The sequence below is a fragment of the Thunnus thynnus genome, chromosome 3, assembly GCF_963924715.1.
Source record: "Thunnus thynnus chromosome 3, fThuThy2.1, whole genome shotgun sequence".
NCBI classification, from domain to species: Eukaryota; Metazoa; Chordata; class Actinopteri; order Scombriformes; family Scombridae; genus Thunnus; species Thunnus thynnus.
In genome coordinates, this window is record NC_089519.1 from 13,574,513 (window position 1) to 13,593,140 (window position 18,628).

General features: G+C 38.7%; 1 protein-coding gene across 8 annotated transcripts in view; it reads left to right on the top strand.

The window, feature by feature from the left end:
- kcnq5b (potassium voltage-gated channel, KQT-like subfamily, member 5b) overlaps positions 1 to 18,628 on the top strand; it is a 118,241-nt gene that overhangs the window by 94,379 nt on the left and 5,234 nt on the right. For 2 of the 8 annotated variants that reach the window (XM_067584354.1, XM_067584357.1), the window contains exons 4-13: positions 63 to 238; positions 3,159 to 3,284; positions 4,770 to 4,880; positions 6,007 to 6,102; positions 7,105 to 7,199; positions 10,086 to 10,112; positions 12,865 to 12,921; positions 14,662 to 14,885; positions 17,056 to 17,167; positions 18,386 to 18,517. In XM_067584354.1, the coding sequence (XP_067440455.1) occupies positions 63 to 238; positions 3,159 to 3,284; positions 4,770 to 4,880; positions 6,007 to 6,102; positions 7,105 to 7,199; positions 10,086 to 10,112; positions 12,865 to 12,921; positions 14,662 to 14,885; positions 17,056 to 17,167; positions 18,386 to 18,517 (1,156 nt within the window). Of the gene's footprint in view, positions 1 to 62; positions 239 to 3,158; positions 3,285 to 4,769; positions 4,881 to 6,006; positions 6,103 to 6,770; positions 6,860 to 7,104; positions 7,200 to 10,085; positions 10,113 to 12,864; positions 12,922 to 14,661; positions 14,886 to 17,055; positions 17,168 to 18,385; positions 18,518 to 18,628 lie in introns of all 8 variants that reach the window. The other 6 variants (XM_067584355.1, XM_067584358.1, XM_067584356.1 and 3 more) reach the window with 4 other exon arrangements.

An 18,628-nucleotide genomic window follows, 5' to 3' on the forward strand; every position in this document is an offset into this window, starting at 1 on the left:
CTGCAAATTTCTCCTTTTCTTTTGGTGAGCCCTTGTGTGTGTTTTTCCTCTCTGCCCTACAGACATCATAGTGCTGATTGCGTCGGTGGCGGTGGTGTCAGCGGGAAGCCAGGGCAACATTTTTGCCACCTCGGTTCTGCGGAGCCTACGTTTCCTTCAGATCCTACGCATGGTGCGAATGGACCGAAGAGGGGGCACCTGGAAGCTGCTGGGCTCTGTGGTCTACGCACACAGCAAGGTTAATGGCCAACACACACATACACACAGTTTTCCTGACTAAAGAACAACATCCCTGGAAGAGTTTCAATGTGACTTCCAGTGTGATGTTCTTACTCACTACACCACCATTTTCTGCAGATATAATGTGGTTACATGCACACTAATAATTAGATCTTAACATGAGTATTGAAATGTATCAAAAAGGCTTTATTGTTGGATTCCTATGAAAATAAAAATGTTTTTCTGTCATTAATTTGTATCTGTGAAGAAGATGTCAGTTGCCCGGTCAGATTCATGTACTGTATGAAGGCAGTCTTACAATAGTGTCCAATAAAATTATTTACATAGCATAATGAAATATTATACAATTTAATATAGAAAGGTATGTAAAAGGTAGGTAAAAATATCTTTCTTTTGAATGTTAAAGTAAGCAGCACAGCTCTTACTCTCCATCTCTTTTATGTAATTCCTTACCTCAACTCATTCTCCTCTCTCTGTGCTCCACCTCCATCAACCCACGCAAGTCTATCAACCTCTTTTTACCTCTGCCTTAGATCAGTATGAGATGCCAGGACATGTCATTGTTGCTCACATTGTTCTGTTTAATTTCTATCAAAGCTACATATTCAAAGTGAATGACTGTGTTAAAATACTAAACTCTAAATGAAAAGGTCAAATACTGTAAGACTGTGTATGTGTGTGTGTTAGTGACAATATCTTTTGTATGGTCTCTCTTGTCTCCTGTGTCTCCTTTTGGCCACTATTAAGTTTCTCAACTTAATTGTTTGTAATGTATTCTGGGTGAAAAGTTGACAACCCATAACAACTAATTATGCAGCCTGAAGTAACAGAAATTATTGTCATCACACACACACAGCTGAATCAGCTAAAAGGGTTGGTTCACCTAAATTACAAATACATACTCAATGCAGATAGTTTTGATTATATTTGTTTAGGTTTCTGGATTTTGTTTCTGACATTTCTGCCTTGATCCCAATACAATAGAGGTGACTGACACTTTGAATTGAATAGCATACAGTATGGATGAAAGCTGGGGTAGATGGTGCATTTTTTAAATTGCAGTGTATCCATCTATCAGTGTAGCCACCACCAGCAGTGAGCGACAGACAGAGCAGATAGTATATGGGTGATGTATGGGTGAAGACTGAGGTGCATTGTCCATTTTCAGTGTAGTGGAAGCCAGTGGCCAGTGGTTAACATCAGCTACAGCAGTAGCAACAGATTTATGGGTCTTGACAGTAGATTGTCAGCTCTTTTATGTTATGTTGTAAGGCAGTGTAGTTTGGTGGTCAGGTTAGAGTTCAAACCTTGTCTGGACATTTGTTTTGAAGACCCGACCCAGCTGAACCCTACTGGTAAGTTTGAGACCTGAACCTGACCTGTGTCTTCCTGCCAAGAGACTGCAGATGGAAAGTAGCCAGTAGCTAAATCTGGTCAAAGCATCCCTTTTCTCTGTATGAGATGAATGTTTTTGTACATGGGCCCTGACAAACAAACTTAATAACACTAATAAAACTAAAGAATTTGAGACCTAGGGCTATATTTTTGCTTTATCTTATCCATTACTTACTGGTAGCTCACCAGGCTAATGCAGCATATTGGCTACTCTTTCAATCTTCTCACTGGGGATTGTGGATCTACTGGCTGGCACAGTCAGAGTGGGAAAGAAAAAAATTTCTTCATAAATTACATTTGAAAAAAAACAAAAAAACAAACTTGATCCTGGCCCGAGCTCTAAGCTTTACACAACAAATGGCTGAACAAAACTCAAAACCTGATACTCTGCTGGGGTCTGTTGGGTTTGGGCCGGGTAGCAGAAATCTACTGTAGGTCAGGGAGATCAACTGTGCTTTGTTGATCTGGTTAGTACTAATGACTTCATGTTTTTGCCTCAAACTACTCTGAGTTCCATTTAAATGTGATTTCCTCATGACAACATCATCTTACTGATAGGTAGAATACTGTAGGTAGAATCATCTATATTTGCAATAAGATGCAATTTTGACTCTATTGCACTTATTGCACACTCACCTTGAGAAACCAAAGACTCATGCTAATATTTTATTTGTGGACTTTTCATCTGCTTTTAACTCTATTCAACCCAGTATTTTAGCAGACATATTGGCTACAGAATTTTCACTTGAAGCTGACTTGATTTCATGGATTGTCGATTTTCTTAGCTGTAGAATCTAGCAGAGTAGTCAGAGTAGGTATGTCACTCTCTGACAAAATGATCACTTGCACAGGCTCCCCCCAGGGATGTGGTTTATCATCTTTATTGTTTATTTTGCACACTGACTCTTGCACTAGTGCTTTCCCTAATAGGTACTTCATTATGGGGGTTGGGGAGCATGGGCCAGTTCTACTACAACTGCTACTACTACTACTTCTACTTCCTAAATTGGTGTGAGAAGTCAAACCTTCTCCTAAACACCTCTAAAACAAATGAAATGTCCATGCAATCAACTAACCCTACTTTTACCATAAACTTAAAGGGAAATTTCCACATTTTATGTGGATGTCTAATCAGTGTTGATGGTAATATTGTCAATTAAGGAATATATTCCTCTGTGTGTGTATAAAGTATCGATCTATCCATCTATCTAAAACTTTTGTATGTGAAAAGCTCTCAGCCTACTTTAAAAGCAAAAGGATTGTACCTTCGTGTTAGAAAATAATTTGAGGTGACTGAAGCGGATTTACTGTAAAACACAGATTCAATATAGGGTCATAACTTTCACTTTTATCACCCGCTCATTCTATTTTGTAGGAACTTTTGTTCCCCACGTTCATAGAAAAGCCGATTAAGGTTGATCTATATTGTATTTTCATATGCCAAAGTGGGTGTGCATTATCAAAATCCTCTTTTTTTCCCCTATGATTACTCTCTGAATGCCAGTTTTGACCTCTGCCTGCAGGAACTGGTGACCGCCTGGTACATTGGCTTCTTGGTTCTCATCTTCTCTTCATTCCTCGTCTACCTTGTCGAGAACAAGTTCAACAAGGAGTTTGCTACCTACGCTGATGCCTTGTGGTGGGGCACGGTGAGTTTTAAGGAATATCTGTCATTCTGGCTGCCAGCATTCTGTAAAAGCTGATAATGGAAATGGTGTATTTTACATATGCCAGACATATTTTCATTCCCATCAATCCACCTCCAATAATCTGTAGCTATCGCTTGGATTTCTTAAATTGATGCTTTTTTCACTGTCTGTGCTGGACTAGGTTTCTTGGGCAACCGGACAAGTCAGAGTTACAGTTCTTTGCAGCAGACCTCACACATCTTCACTTGATATAGTTATCTCTTTACATGAATGTGTCCTGCAGTGGACACTGACAAATGGTGTTCTTGCCAACATCTTTTCCTATTCAGTTTGTTGTTGCTTCTGAGCTTTGATAGCTCCTCCATAAACATTAGCCCTGCACAGCTCCATTAACCACCATTTTCATACTGGCTCAAAATGTCATAATGGTACCAAATGGCTTCAGCTGCCTTTGTCGTGCTTGGCAATCAGAGCCTGAATGAAAGGTAATCCAGATTGAACAGTCTGCCAAAACAGGGAGATAGATAAATAGATAAAGAGTCAGACAGACACTCAGACAGACGGAGTACTGAAGGCAAGCAAGGAGTTTAGCGAGCAGTTCCAGTTCACAGCCAGGTTTATTTGCTCCTGTCATTACATTGTGAATTACGGCATTAAATGCTAATTTTCAGGCTTTTGCCAAACACATGTGAAAGCCTCTATTTAGTGGTCATATTTTAATGTGCCATCACTAAAAATCATTACCACAATTACATCTATTTCTTCTTGTATTAAAATGTCATTTATTAACTCTTTCTTTCATCAATTCAATTCAAAAATACTTTATTCGTCCTGCAAGGGGCAGTTTGTTGCAAGCACGTTTGCGACCAAGTACACATATACAATTCATTCACACAGGACATTTTATTCTTCTCTTTGGTTCAATGCAATCAAAGGTGTAATATTATCAAAATGGCCTCTCATTGTGTCTTTACAGATAAGTGTCTTTAAGTTAGACAGCACACATGAAGGACAACAAGAACACACTGTGCTTTTTTACCAGGACAGAATAAACATTTTAGCCACAGGCTTTCATCAGTGTACTTAAAACCAAGGCCATACAGAGTCACTCCTGTAAAGCCTCCACACAGGTCTAATCACTCAGATGTGATTGCATTGCCCGAAGGCCTCATTTCAAATCAGTACTCAATGTGGCAAAAAATCAAGCAATATGCAACATGAAATAAAGCATGCAAATACAATACAGCTATGCACACCAAAATACATTTTAAACTAGTCAAAGGAAAATAAAGGTAAATACTGAAAATATCAGGTTTGTGAGACCAATCACAAATCAGTCTCACTATTCACAAAAATACTGACAGTTAAAGTTTCTTATCGACCTACAGCATTTTCGCACAAGACTGACATTTCTTTCATTTAAATTTCCAGAGCCTCGGTACAGGCATCCATCAGGAACTAATAATTAGTTATGTGTTTTCACAGATCACCCTGACAACCATCGGTTATGGGGACAAGACACCAAAGACGTGGACAGGACGGATGCTGTCCGCAGGGTTTGCCCTCCTGGGCATCTCGTTCTTTGCCTTGCCAGCAGTAAGTCCAAACTCTTTCCTCCAAAGTCCAAAGTCATTCCTTTCTTTTTATATTATTTATCAGTGATTTTCTGATAGATGCCATTTAATTGTATAATTTTTGTCTAATTAAGTTTAATTTTATTAGATAATTACAGTAAGATTGAAGTGACTGAACTGAATATGTATAATTCTTACTTTAAAGGTACCCTGTACTCTGGAGTTTTTAACCAATATAAAGCAGTGTTTTGATGAGCTCGCATGAGAATGCACATGTATACACACGGGTGACAGTAATACACATTCCTGCTCCTCCTACACAATCTCAGGCTACCCTGTTGATCAGTAGTTGGTGACAGCAATGTGCCAAGAATCATAGAAATGCCACAGAGAAAGGCGGTGCGGAAGCGCTAGTCAAACAATGCAGCTTTCAAAATACTCCATATTCCAAGATATTCAAGATTTTATGAGGTTGCATATTCAACATGTTTGTTAGACCTCAGGATTCACTCACTGTGTTTTGGTGAGAAACACTGAATATAAACATAACTTTGTTTGTTTACATGGAATCTCCACAGGGCACCTTTAATTTTTCTATATTTAGTTCAAATAATCAGAAATTATCAAAATTCTATCAATTCATGAGAATCTTCTTATAAATGAAAAGCAGTAACCTAAAGAAAGAAGTACATGTCAATTAATTAAAGTTTTGAATTCCCATTTAAAGGAATACTTTAACATTTTTAGGAAATACATACATTTGTTTTCTTGCTGAGATACCACTCTCATGACTGTACAAGTGTAGGTGATTAGCTTAGCTTAGAATAAAAACCTAGAAGCTGGGGGAAATCCCAGCAGTAGTTACAACATGTAGAAAAATAATTCAAACAGGATACAATGATATGAAGCCAGGCTTGCTGTTTCCCCGTTTCCAGTCAGTGACAGTATTGACCTTCTTATCTAACTCTCAAGAAGAAAACGCACGAGTGTATTCCTCAAACTGTTGAAATATTCCTTTAAGAAAAATGAACATATCACTTGTTGTTTCTGTCTCAATTGTGTTGTAGTGCCATTCTCAGCAGCTGAGTGATACTTGTGCATCTGCATACAAAAGCATCCAGTATTAATTCTCACTAATATCACATCAGGGTATTCTGGGCTCAGGCTTTGCCCTGAAGGTCCAGGAGCAGCACAGACAGAAGCACTTTGAGAAAAGGAGAAACCCGGCCGCCTACCTCATCCAGGTAAATGACATGTATTTCAATTTCAATATGAAATATTGCTGTCATTCAAATCAATACACCACAGTTTCTAAGTTAACTGAATGCCTGCAAAATACAAAATGTGATTGAAATCCCTAAATGATTTTATCATTCTCCAGTTTCTCTTTTTCCTCCGTGGACTCTCCAAAACCCTGAAACTACCCAATAAAAAGCGCATAGCATGTAGTTTCACTCTCTCCAGCCCTGTGCCCCTTCATCTGTCACTTTGCAGTAAGCTCTCTGATCTCTGGGAGTTTTTTTGCCTCTTCCAGACTGTGTTTGAGCCCCAGAAACATCACTTTGGCAAACCCATTCTTGCCATCCCCCTCTTGTCTGCTTCACACATTTTCCTCTCTCCCAGCCTGATCTTCACACATGCCTTGTTTTTTCATTCTGAATTTTAGCAGTGCTGACCTCACGTTGTCCTCCTCATATATTTCTCCATATGCTTCCTTTTCATCCTCTGCTCTCTCACCTACTTTCCTCCCACATGCTTCTCCACTTTCTTCCTCTTTGGCATTTCCCCCTCCCAACTTTCTCTCCCACCTTATGTTCCCACTCCCCCTTTCCTGACCTTTCTCCACCTTCTCTTGTCTCCTCTCCACCTCCTCCTCCTCCTCTTCATCCTTTCCATCCCCATGTTGCACCAGGCTGCATGGCGTTATTACTCCACCGACAGCACCAGGCCCTACCTGGACGCCACGTGGCGGCACTATGAGAGCCTCCTGCCTTCCCACAGGCATGTATCCATGCCTGACCTCCGCTCCAACCACAGACGTGTGACACACCTGTTTTTTAGTTTTCACTAATCAGCTTTTTAAATTTGTTTTCTTTTCTATCCTCCTCATCCTCCTCATCTTCTTCCTTCTACTTTTTCTTCCTCTTTGGCCTGTTTTTTGTTTTCTTTCCATTTATCTCTTTTTTTTTTTTGGTCTCCTCTTTGTACTTTTTTCTTCTTCTTGGTTTTGTGTATTCTGCATGCAGTGTGTTTGGCGTAGTTATGCGGCTGATGAGAACTCGGTTTCCATTGCTACCTGGAAGCCTCACTTGAAGGCGTTGCATACCTGCAGCCCTACAAAGTAGGTACAATTATGGCAGCTGGTGTCTGTATTTGGTGTCTGTGCCACTCTTTTGTACTTCACTTATGTACATTTTAAGTTCATATACTTTTAAAAAAAAAATATTCAGCCTTTTTCACTTTTTTGTGCTCTGTCTTTCTGTTTAATGTATCTGATTTGTTCTCTTTATTGAACACATAAATGCATTGATTGTTGAATTGAATTTCTTTTTTCTTATAAGAAAATGATTCACAGCCATCAAAAAGACTAATAATTTCCAGGCTCCGTTAATCTCAACTTGCTTGAATTAACAGAAAACACTGACTTCTAAGATATCTCTCAACAACTCTTAAATTTTGCTGCTATTATATAAATGAACATTTTATTCCGCCATGGCATTCATACTGAGTGAGGCTCTGTGTTTGACCAGAGTCAGTTGAATGCTCAGTGAGCCAGGGATTTTCACTGCTGTCACTTTGAGGGACTGAGGCAGCAATTTTTTTGTATCTATTTATGATACCAATTGTGGCCTCAATGAGCCAGTTAAGCTTTTTTGAATTTGCAGGACTTCATTCTCCTTAAATTGATCATCTAGCACAGATGCCATCAGTACAGTAGTTTAGGGGTACAGTAGTCAGCAGCTTTTGGCAGCTAGCATATCTATATATGCATATACAGTATAGATCACTATAGAGGGTTTTCCATTTGCATACAATCGAGGATGTGCACACAGCAGGGGGGTAGAAAACTCATTCCCATGATGTCATGATCGCTTTTATGAACATTTTCATTATTTATACATAGAGCAACTTGCTATAAAGTAGTATAATTACTGTTTAGAGGTAAATTTGTATGTGGCATTCATCCCCATGCATTTCCAATAATGTTTTAATTACACATCTGTCGGCTCTAGCAGCTAACATAATACATAATTCAGCTAGTATAGACAATAATGCAGACTGAGACTACTAAAACTAGCTCTTGCAGGTAGTGAGAAATGACCTGTGTCTAATAATCAACTGGCAGCACACGCTAAAAACACCCACACACATGTAAGGGTAGCATTTTTTAAAAAGGCCTGTTATACAAAATGCTTTTGCCATATCAGGTGACTGCAGTGTATAGGCCTACTGGCAAAACATCAATCATAACCAAGTGTGATAACAGGATTTAAAGCAAGACTATATAATATTCTTCTTCTTACAAATGAAAAGTTGAATTTATGAGCAAAACACACCCTTGCTCTTTTTTTTTGTTGGCATTACATGGTCTGGGATGACCAGTAGACAATGATTATCATGATAGCTAATGTTAGCAAACTTTAGATAGATATTGCTGTGTAACTTACATTACTCAGTGATTTCACTGACCTAAAGAGTAACGTAACTCTAGTCCACTTTTTAGAATTATATGTACAGTCACTTTTTGTTGTTATATTATGTGTATAAGTTGTTCTTTAATCACTTCTCTACTTATGCTATACTGTTACACTACATTTTAGCATGTCAAAGACAAACATTCAAAAACACAGTGTACCTCACCAGCAATGAAGGGAAATTCAATGCTCCACTATCCTGTAATTGCCACTTGTGGCTATAGGGGCATCTTGTTGCCTGTCTTGCTTTGATGAATATTATTTTTCAGCTGCAGGGGGTCATGAAAACAGACACTGCACACCTGTTAGTGTTTTTTTTCTCTTTTTTTATAAACATCCAAAGCACTCTTCCACCTCCATTTAAAAACTGATCAACTGATGCATTGATTATAGAGCTAGACGTTAAAACATCTGTTTGCTACCACACCCTTATTAAAATCCATGGCTTTGACCAGATTGCTTGATGCAAATTGCTAATTCTGCCCTCTCTTGGGATATTGAACATTTTCAAACCATTATTTTTGCAATTTGTGCTCTTGAAGGCACAAAAAAACATTTCCTATGCTGATCTTCTCATAAACTCCTAATTTTGGTTAGTTACCCCCAGCTTGTTTGCACATCTCACAATGACGTTGCCTGGAAACCTGTCTTGGGAGCCTGGAAATATTGGGAAAGCCATCTGCATTGCATATTGCATACAGTTATACAGTCATAATGAACTTAACATAGTCATTATGTACAAAACACACCCTCAGATTACAAAGACACTTCTTAAAGTAATTAAGTGAATACATTTTCACTATCCTCTCTTGTTGCAAGTGCTTCCTTAGTTTTGCCTGGACCGTACTGCATTGACCTGCATGTCTATAGTGGGCCTGCTATTTGTTAAGATCTAGTTCCCATGGAATGCTTGTTATTGATCGATGTGTTGCTACCTTCAAATTATCTACATTTGTAAAAGCAGCAATTGCTGACAAAGCCCTTAATGCGAAATTCCATGCTGACTTAGAGGACCATACCATAGTGTTTAAAGTGCAGGTTTTAGCTCCTTAACTTCAAACCATTTTCGCATTCAGGCTATTCAGTTTTTGTTTGTTTTTTTTTTTTTTTTTTTTTTTACAAATTCCTCATTTCTGCATTCCTTTTTATCAATGTTCATTTATCATTATGTGCTAATGCAGTTAAGATGAAGATTGATTTGCCCCATAACAATAATGCTACTTTGACAATTCATACTTGATGTTCACTGTGATGACACAGCTTATGCAGGTTTCAATAGATTTTCATATTGTTCAGAATGAATAAAAGGTCTAAAATGGTGATAAAAAATGCGATGACTTTTCTAAACCACCGTAGCAATGCTTAGCTGTAATGTAAAGTATATGTGATTACTAGTGAATGGGCTAAAACATGCAAAAGCACTAGTATGGTCCTATAAGCAACACTGTTGATCACTAAATGAATACTTGACTATTATGAAAGAATGTTTTCTAATGTAACTGTTTCTTCTTCTTTTCATCTGTCAACTCCAGGAAGGAGCAGGGAGAGTCGACCACAAGGTTTGTGACTCTGCTGTTTGACTGCACATTCACTGTTTTCCATCATGTTGTAGCTCCATAATTCAGAGGTAAGACTGGGTATCAAACCTGAAAACTGACCAGTCCAAAAAATTGGAATCTCATTTCTGTTCAGACTCGTAATCTTGTTTACTCATTTTCTGATCAGATTACTTAAGATGGAGAGATCAACTGGAAGGTTATAAAGATATTTATTGAGGTTAGCAACAGAGAAAGACTCTGTTGTTTAGACTCCGTCATTGTGAGTCGTCTACGTTAAGCAACGGCCCATTATGACACATTATGACAGGAGATAGGACAGAATTCCCCGGTGTCTAGACGCTGGTAGTGGAGTAAAGCCAGCAGGTTGTTGGTGGAAGATGCAAATACGGTGAAGTCAGAATTGTGAATATAGGGACTTGGACAGTGTGTGAAAGCGGAAAGAAAGAAGAAGAGGAGGAAGACAAGCAGAAATGTGACAGAACGTTACTCATTTCTTGAGTTAAATTTTTGACTTTTTTATTATTTAACATTTTACATAGGCAGTAGTTCATGTACGGCTGCTTGTGTAAAGGGAAATTAAACATTTGAGATCTTTTTGTGGCTTCTTTTGTTGAACATATAAGAAAGGATTTAGTAGGAAAACATGTTATATTCCTTAAATTTGCATTTGTTGGTTATTTTGGCCACTTGGGGGCAGTGCAACAACCTGTAAGCAACACTGACATACTTAGTTGATATGTTCAGTATATATATATATATATATATATATATATATATATAGCCAGAGCTATATATATATATATATATATATATATATATATAGCTCTGGTTTGGTTTCCACCCACTCCTGAAGGGAAATATCTGGCTCTTTAGCTGCTAAATGCTCAATTATGTTCACCAGATAGTCACTAACTTTGTCTGTTGTTCGGTAGCATACTGTGGTTTTAATAGCGCTTTACAGTTGCAGGATTGACTGAACCAAAACAATAAAGTTGCATCAGTAAAGCAAAAATTTCTGAAAGACACTAAAACACCCTGTAGAGCTGAGGGGAAATGCAGTGTGATAATTTTCTACAGGTTCCTTGTTACAAGCGACCCCTTTCACGTTACACGTCATCTTTTCATCATTAATGTAAAGATAAATAAAATAATGTATCCAAAATTGTTTTGGTAACTGTACTCAAGCTCAGGTTTTGTATCTGCACTTGTATCAAAAAATCCCATGATACCTGGCCCTTTTGGGGGAAAATATCAAGCATTATAAACCTACAGACTCCTGTTGCCCCATTTCTGTGTGAACTACACTGTCACTGAGAACATAAAGTCACTGTAACTGGAAGTATTTAAGGCTGTGGGTGATGAAATTGGCTGCTAATAGCAACTTTTACACAAACACTCTTTATGATTTGTTTGCTTTGGTCTATCTTTCTTTTTTTATCACTTGCCCTCTTCTCCAAAAAAACATACATACATGCACATGCTAAGGTACACTTAAAGCCAAATACAATCATTCACACATACACATACCCACAATCTTTAACCACCCCTGCCTCAGTTATCTATTATACTCTTATTAGAAATTATATATTGTATGAGTCTGTGTTTATATTGCAAAATTTTCAAATGAAAATATCACTGCTCCCGATGCTTGTCTTTTAGCTAATGCATTTTTTGAATAATTTGGGGAGGACAGCATTCAGGGCATTGAGGGCTGAGTGATGTAATATGTTATGTTTGCAGTTATGAAACACTGAGTAAAAATTTGTCTGCAAATCACCACAGCAACCTGAAGGCAGACGTACAGTTTTTCCCCTCAGTGTGGTGTCATATATGAACTATACCACGTTGCAAGCATTTGAAATATCAATAAAATAACCAAATTAAACAGGTTGAAATTTTAGAGGATCAGTCTCGCCTGCGCACAGTCTAGAACAAGAATTCATCCCACGCACTCTCCTTCATGTCTTGAGAACGAGGGAGGAGAGCTACAGCCTCCACCTATGTTCTTTTTTTTTCACATACCCCCGACTCGACTATTTACATCTCCTCTCCACTGCAGAGCTAGAGAGGAGATTAACAGCCACAGGATACAGTGCAACTGGAGCTGCCTTACTTTATTTATTAGCTAAATTTGTTAATTCTTCAAAGTACTATATCACAGAAGCACAGTGATAAAACACAGCTATAGGATAAAAAAAAACAAGTCTACATCTTAATACCCTCAGTGAACCCACAAGTGTCTGTCTAAATGTTACTGGCCTCACACTGGTGACTCAAGCACTTGTTGCCATGGCCCAGCTGAATTCACATAGTTAAATGAGGGATATCGACATGAGGTGCGTGAGTCACCAAATTGCAGCCTTTTTCAGATGGTGCTGTAGATGTTCATTTTCCTCTAAGCTCAATTGCCTCCGTTCTGCTGCTTCTAAATGTCAGTGGTCGACAAAATGAAGCGCCAGCAGTAACTCTGCTGTATTACTTTATACTTCATAGCCTTTATACATACAGTCTAAGAGAGGATTATTGCATTTACATGTCAGGCATTTAACTGACACTCAGGTTGATTTAATACAACATAGAATAAGAAAATAAGTAGTAAGAAGCACAAGGGTCAAAGTAAAAAGTTTAATAAGGGTAAAAAAGTGCACTATTTCATCCAAAAAACATTCAGAGGTATATATTTTCTCTCCTCTGTTTCTGCATCATGTAACACTGATATCACCGTATGTCTATCTCTCCCTGATTTTTTTAGTAAAAATCATAGTAATAAACAGAAGCTACTGAGGAGGTGTACCACTCGGAAACATAGGTACACAGCATTTATGCTCCCCTGTTACATGACGTCTTTTCTTTGAGAATGCTGACTAATTCCTGGTGCATGGGTATCTGTAGGAGGCTGCAGCCTCAGATGGGGCAGTGTAATAAAAACTGGCAGGGGGACATCAGTTGCATTTATAGTAATATACTATCTGCCTTTGTTTGATCTTTGCCTGAGCAATGCGCTACTTCTGCTTGTTGTGATTTTGTTTTTAACTATGTCTGCTCTCAGAATGGTTGTCAGGTTTCATTTTCAGTAGTAGATCCTGTGCAGTAATGAACTTTTCTAAGCTTTTTTCTGACTGTAGAGAGATGAAAATTATTTTGCGTCATAGACCGCTATTATTTTTTTTCTTCGCACAGCTCCTTGTGTTGCATCTAGTCTACATATTACACTCCATTTTCCATATCCCAGATACAACTTTTAAACTCTGTGGTACTATCCCTAGCACTAGTGATGACTTGTCACTGCCAATCACTCACAAACCCATCACATGTGGCTCTACATTATATTCACAGCCACTTTAAAGAACACTTTCCCATGAAAAGACTAAACCCATCAATGAATTAATCCTGCTAACAGGTATTGTCTGTGAAGCCAAAGCCTGATACTATATCTTATTCCTCATAGAGCTCCATTGTTGTTCAAAAACTATTAAAAACACATCAGTGAGCCATACTGTTGTACTTGGTGACATTATTCAATCCCACATACACCATCCTACTGCCAGAAATACTCACTAGAGCACCAAATGTGTATTAATCCACGCCTAAAAATAGTCCTCAACCAATGCAATCTTCACTCCTGTTTAAGCAACTTACTAAAAACTACAGTGCCCAGCTGTTTTGGGAAATTATTTAGCCTTTTTAACAGATGGAACTATATATTTGCGACCACTTTATAAGGATTTAGGAATAAATGGGCTTGATCAGTTCCACAGGCAGGCTAAACACATACAGTACAATAAGAAAAATAAATTGAATATGGCTACCCTTATTCATTAAAGTAAAGCCACACATGTTAAATCCCATATACAACACCTTTTCATTGATTGTTTTTAAATGAGCCATGCCTGTTGCCTGTGCACTTTGCATGCAATCATTATCTTCAGAAACATAAAATCAGCCATTTCCCTACTTTCACTGCATTTCATCACTCTGTTCAATTCTCACAAGTATTATTAATTCATTTTCTTCCATAATCTCAACTTTTGGGGGCACATTACACAGTAATTTTGAGTCAGCTGTTGTAATTATGGCTTTAAATGGTGATTTGCTGTGGGGTATATTAAGTAACATACAAAGTAATAGTGTGATGTTACCATATAATATGAGAATGTGACATGAGCAGAATTGCCTGATACTAAGATGCAAGCTGATAAAATATGAAAACACACATTGAGACACAAATACACAGTTGAAGCATTATTATAACCTGAGCATGCATTTTGTGTAAAGCAATGATGCAATGCTGCAATGCATGCTGGTCTTTCTCCATCTTGTCCTGCAGCCCTTCACCCTATTACTTGATAAAGTTCTGGATGATGACTGATGCATTAAATGAACAACAGCATTTTGCCAAAAGTCTTTGATAAGTTGTTGACCTGAAACTTACATCATTAACATATCTTTATCTGTCTTTCATTCCACCTCTTCACACCGTCATTCCCTTATTCTTCTCCTCACTCCAACTCCCCTCTGTACCTCTGTTCATCCCCTTTTCACTCTACAGCCAGAAGTTGAGCTTCAAGGAGCGGGTGAGGATGGCGAGTCCCCGAGGTCAGAGCATCAAAAACAGGCAGACATCCTCAGTGAATGACCGGCGGTCTCCAGTGGCGGATGCCGGTACAGAGGGCACCAGCCCAACCAAGGTGCAGAAGAGCTGGAGCTTTAATGACCGCACGCGCTTCAGACCCTCACTCCGCCTTAAGAGCCAGTCCCGCTCAACCACTGATGGTGAGTGACTCTGTCCCGTCATTCCACATTTTGATGCAGCTGAATTGTAATGAAACACAAAAATCACATGCCCAAATAGTCTGACATTTTGGGAAATTCTTGCTGAGTGAGATTAGAGGATACTACTTTCATGTCTCATGATTACCACCATGAGAGTGGTATCAATTTTCTCATCTAACCCTCAGCAAAAACAAATAAGTATACAATATTTCCCAAAATGTTGCATTATTTAAGTCCAGGCATGTGATAAGTGAATCCTCCAGTTTCACTACATGTTACTGAGACTAATTGAGACTTATTGGCTGACTGTCCAACCCACTAGAACTGGTTTTGCCCACTAATTCAGGCAGCTGAGTGGAAGAATGTTAATGGCCTTTTGCACTTCCTTGCTTTGGCCTTGCAGTGCCGGCCTGGCAAGCCCTCTTGGGTAAATGGCCAAATGATATTTGTGGGTGAACTGATGGATTGATGGAAGGTGAGAGTGGTGAGCTTCAGCAGCCATATGGGGTGTCAGAGCTAGCCAGCTGGCTTAGGCCTGCTGGTGGAGCGGAATCAGTAACCAAGCAAGCCAAAACCAAACTGGTTGGCTGGTTAGCCACGCTCCTTCTGATCATTCACTGTCACTGACATGTTGGCTAAATGAGATGTTAGATGATAGAAAGCCTCTCCTTTCATTGTAGCAAAATCACAAGTCATTCTTAATGTGAAATAAGTTATTTTAATGATTTAAGGGAGCAAATCATAAATCAGCACATACATTTTCATCAGGTGATACACCCTATCCCAGTCACTCTCTAGCTTATTAATCAGTAGGTAGAACTGAGTGTATCACACACAAACACTTCAGCACATGCAGATCCTACATGCTGTGCACTACTACAGGAAGTGATGCTAATCCAAATTGTAATATTTGGTTAAGCAGAACAAAAAGTTTGCCCCTGCAGTCGAGCTCTTGTACTGTAACCCATCCTCTTACCTCCTCAGGGTGTCATAACTCAAGAGGCCCATAAACAGAGCTGCATTATCACAATGTTGCACTGTTAGCTCTATGTCTGCAGGCACACCAGAGGCCTGTTTTTTACTGCTAGTCTGCAGTAAACAGTCTGTCAGATCAGATTGGTCTATCTGTGTGTCTTTTACTCTCAATTCAATTCATTTGATCCCAGTCAAATTGAATGTGTCTTTGCATGCACTGTTGTGAACTGATGTAATCCCTAGTATCACAGTAATCAGACCTTGAGAGAGATCCATGTAAATCCAAAATGTGTAAATGCAGCCAAATTTTTGCTTGACACCCTTAGTCAGGTTTCTTAAAGCTGCACTAATAAATATTTTTATAGTAACAATGGTTCAAATAACTATGTGTAATGTGAAAGGGGTCGCTTGTAATAATGAACCAACAGAGATTCTAGTTTGACTCTGCAGTTCTATGGAGCAGTTTAGCCTCTTTAACCTCTTTCAGCTCATTGTTTTGGTTTTCTCATCAATTTTCATCAACATCAGGCAGTTTTTTCCACTTAAAAACACACTGCATGCTACCAGCCCAGCACTGAACAACAGACAGACAGAGCTGGTGAACAAAGTGGAGCATTTAGCAGCTAAAGAGACAGATATTTCCAGCAGGAGTTGGTGGGGACTCAAACAAAGCTAAAAGAGTGAATATTGGGCTCAATTCATCACACAATTAATGGTAATGTTGCTCTAGATGTCTGCTGGATGTGTAATTATGAAACTGTTTGCTAACATTTTTCCCATAACAACAAGGACTTGGTTACTACTTAACTTGTGTCATTTCCCTCAAGAGGCCAGAAAATGAAGCTTTACATTTTTTTGCACATCACATAACAGCATTGGTAAAGGACATGGAGGAAGGAATTTCACTGCTCCTATTAGCAATAATTAGTTGCAATGCCAAAACATTGCCATAGTCGTGATTTTCAAGTGAAACAATGATAATAAAAATAGGTGCTTTTTTGGAGGCAGGCGGAAGGAATCTGATTAGTGACTAAATCTAAACTGGAGTATTAAAAAGACTAATGCAACACATGCAACCATATTGTCTGAGTTCCTGCCTCACAGTGATCTGTTTTTTTGCATTCATGTAAAATGTCATCAGTGATCAACAAACACAATCTGAACAGTCCTCCTCTTCTGTGACCTCTCTTCCAAGCAGCAGAATCCAACATGGCAGGGGAGGATGGTTTTGATGAGAAGGGCTGTCACTGCGAGATCTCGGTTGAGGACTTGCTGCCCTCTATCAAGTCTGTCATTAGAGCTGTCAGGTGAGGCGAAACAACTGAGACTTTTTTCATCCATCAATCCAAGAATCACTGTATTTTTTATCCTGCCAAGGTTGCATGCAAACAAACCCTGATTGCAACCCCTCGCCTTCCAGCAGCTCTCCTGATTGAACATGCTCAGGAGATTAAAGTGACCGGAAGATTTTTTTGTAAGGTTATTTTTAGATCATTTTTGGTTCGTGTGACTGTTGGGAGACAGGAAATATGGTTAGTGGGAGCATTAACACTGCAGGGCCATGCAAACTGATCACGCCACAAGGACACTGTGTGCTAGCTATGATGCGACACAAAAGAAACATATTCTGTCGGATGCAGTAATAAAAAATACTGAAAGTCTGGGTCGTGCCAGCAAGAATTAAATCTTAAATACATGTGAATTATGGTTAAGTTTGTTTTAAAAATATAAACCATGATCAAATCTAAACAAAAGATTGGATTTAGGAAAGGTTTATATTGTAATTTAAACTAAATTTTACACCCACATTAGTAACTTAATCAAATATTAATTTTGAACTATCATTCAGGGTACCGTATGGCTCAGCCCACAGCGTTTTATAACAAAAATAAATTTAAAAATAAATAAAATTCATATTATAACAGAAGCTAGCTACAATCATCCTAAAGTTTTTTTAGCTGTACCCCTAACTACATTCACATTTTATTTTATTGATTTATTTTTTGCATTCAAAACACAATACCTGAGCATATTAAATGATTTATGTTTTTCAAAAACTACTCCACTCTAATGCTTAGTTTAACTGCTCTCCATCCTTGCCTGTTCCTTTCTCTCTCCACTTGAGGACTCAGAGACTCACACATTCTGCCAATTTCCCTTGAATTTGGCCTTGAGGCTCCACAGGTGCATTAACTCAGAGAGCTGATTTTTCAGAGCGATAGTTTTACACTCACACAGCTAAAAAAAACAACCACAACCTCACTGGATGTTTTTATAAGGTCCAGTGAAGTGATTGTTCAGGTGTCAGGCTGTTTGAATTGGTGTGAAGAAACAGGATGTTGGCATGCAGCAACACATTCTGAGTACTTTTCAAAACAAAAAAATTAAAGGTAGGCTTTGATTTGTTTTCAATAGCTACAGTCTGTGAAATATCTTAGCTTGATGAGTCGCTGCAGGTCATTTGTACTGACTGTATTAGAGCTCCCCCTTGTGGCTGATTATGAAAATCCCTCCTGTTCACCCAGGATAATGAAGTTCCATGTAGCCAAGAAGAAGTTTAAAGAGACGCTGCGTCCTTATGATGTCAAGGATGTGATTGAACAGTACTCTGCCGGTCACTTGGATATGCTGTGTCGCATTAAGAGCCTGCAAACCAGGTAAGAAAGATGACGGTGCAGTCCAGCTTCAATACACACTGCATGACAACAGCAGCTGAGTTTTATTCCTGTTGTGTTTGCTGTCTAACCACAGCTGTTTGACCACACTGT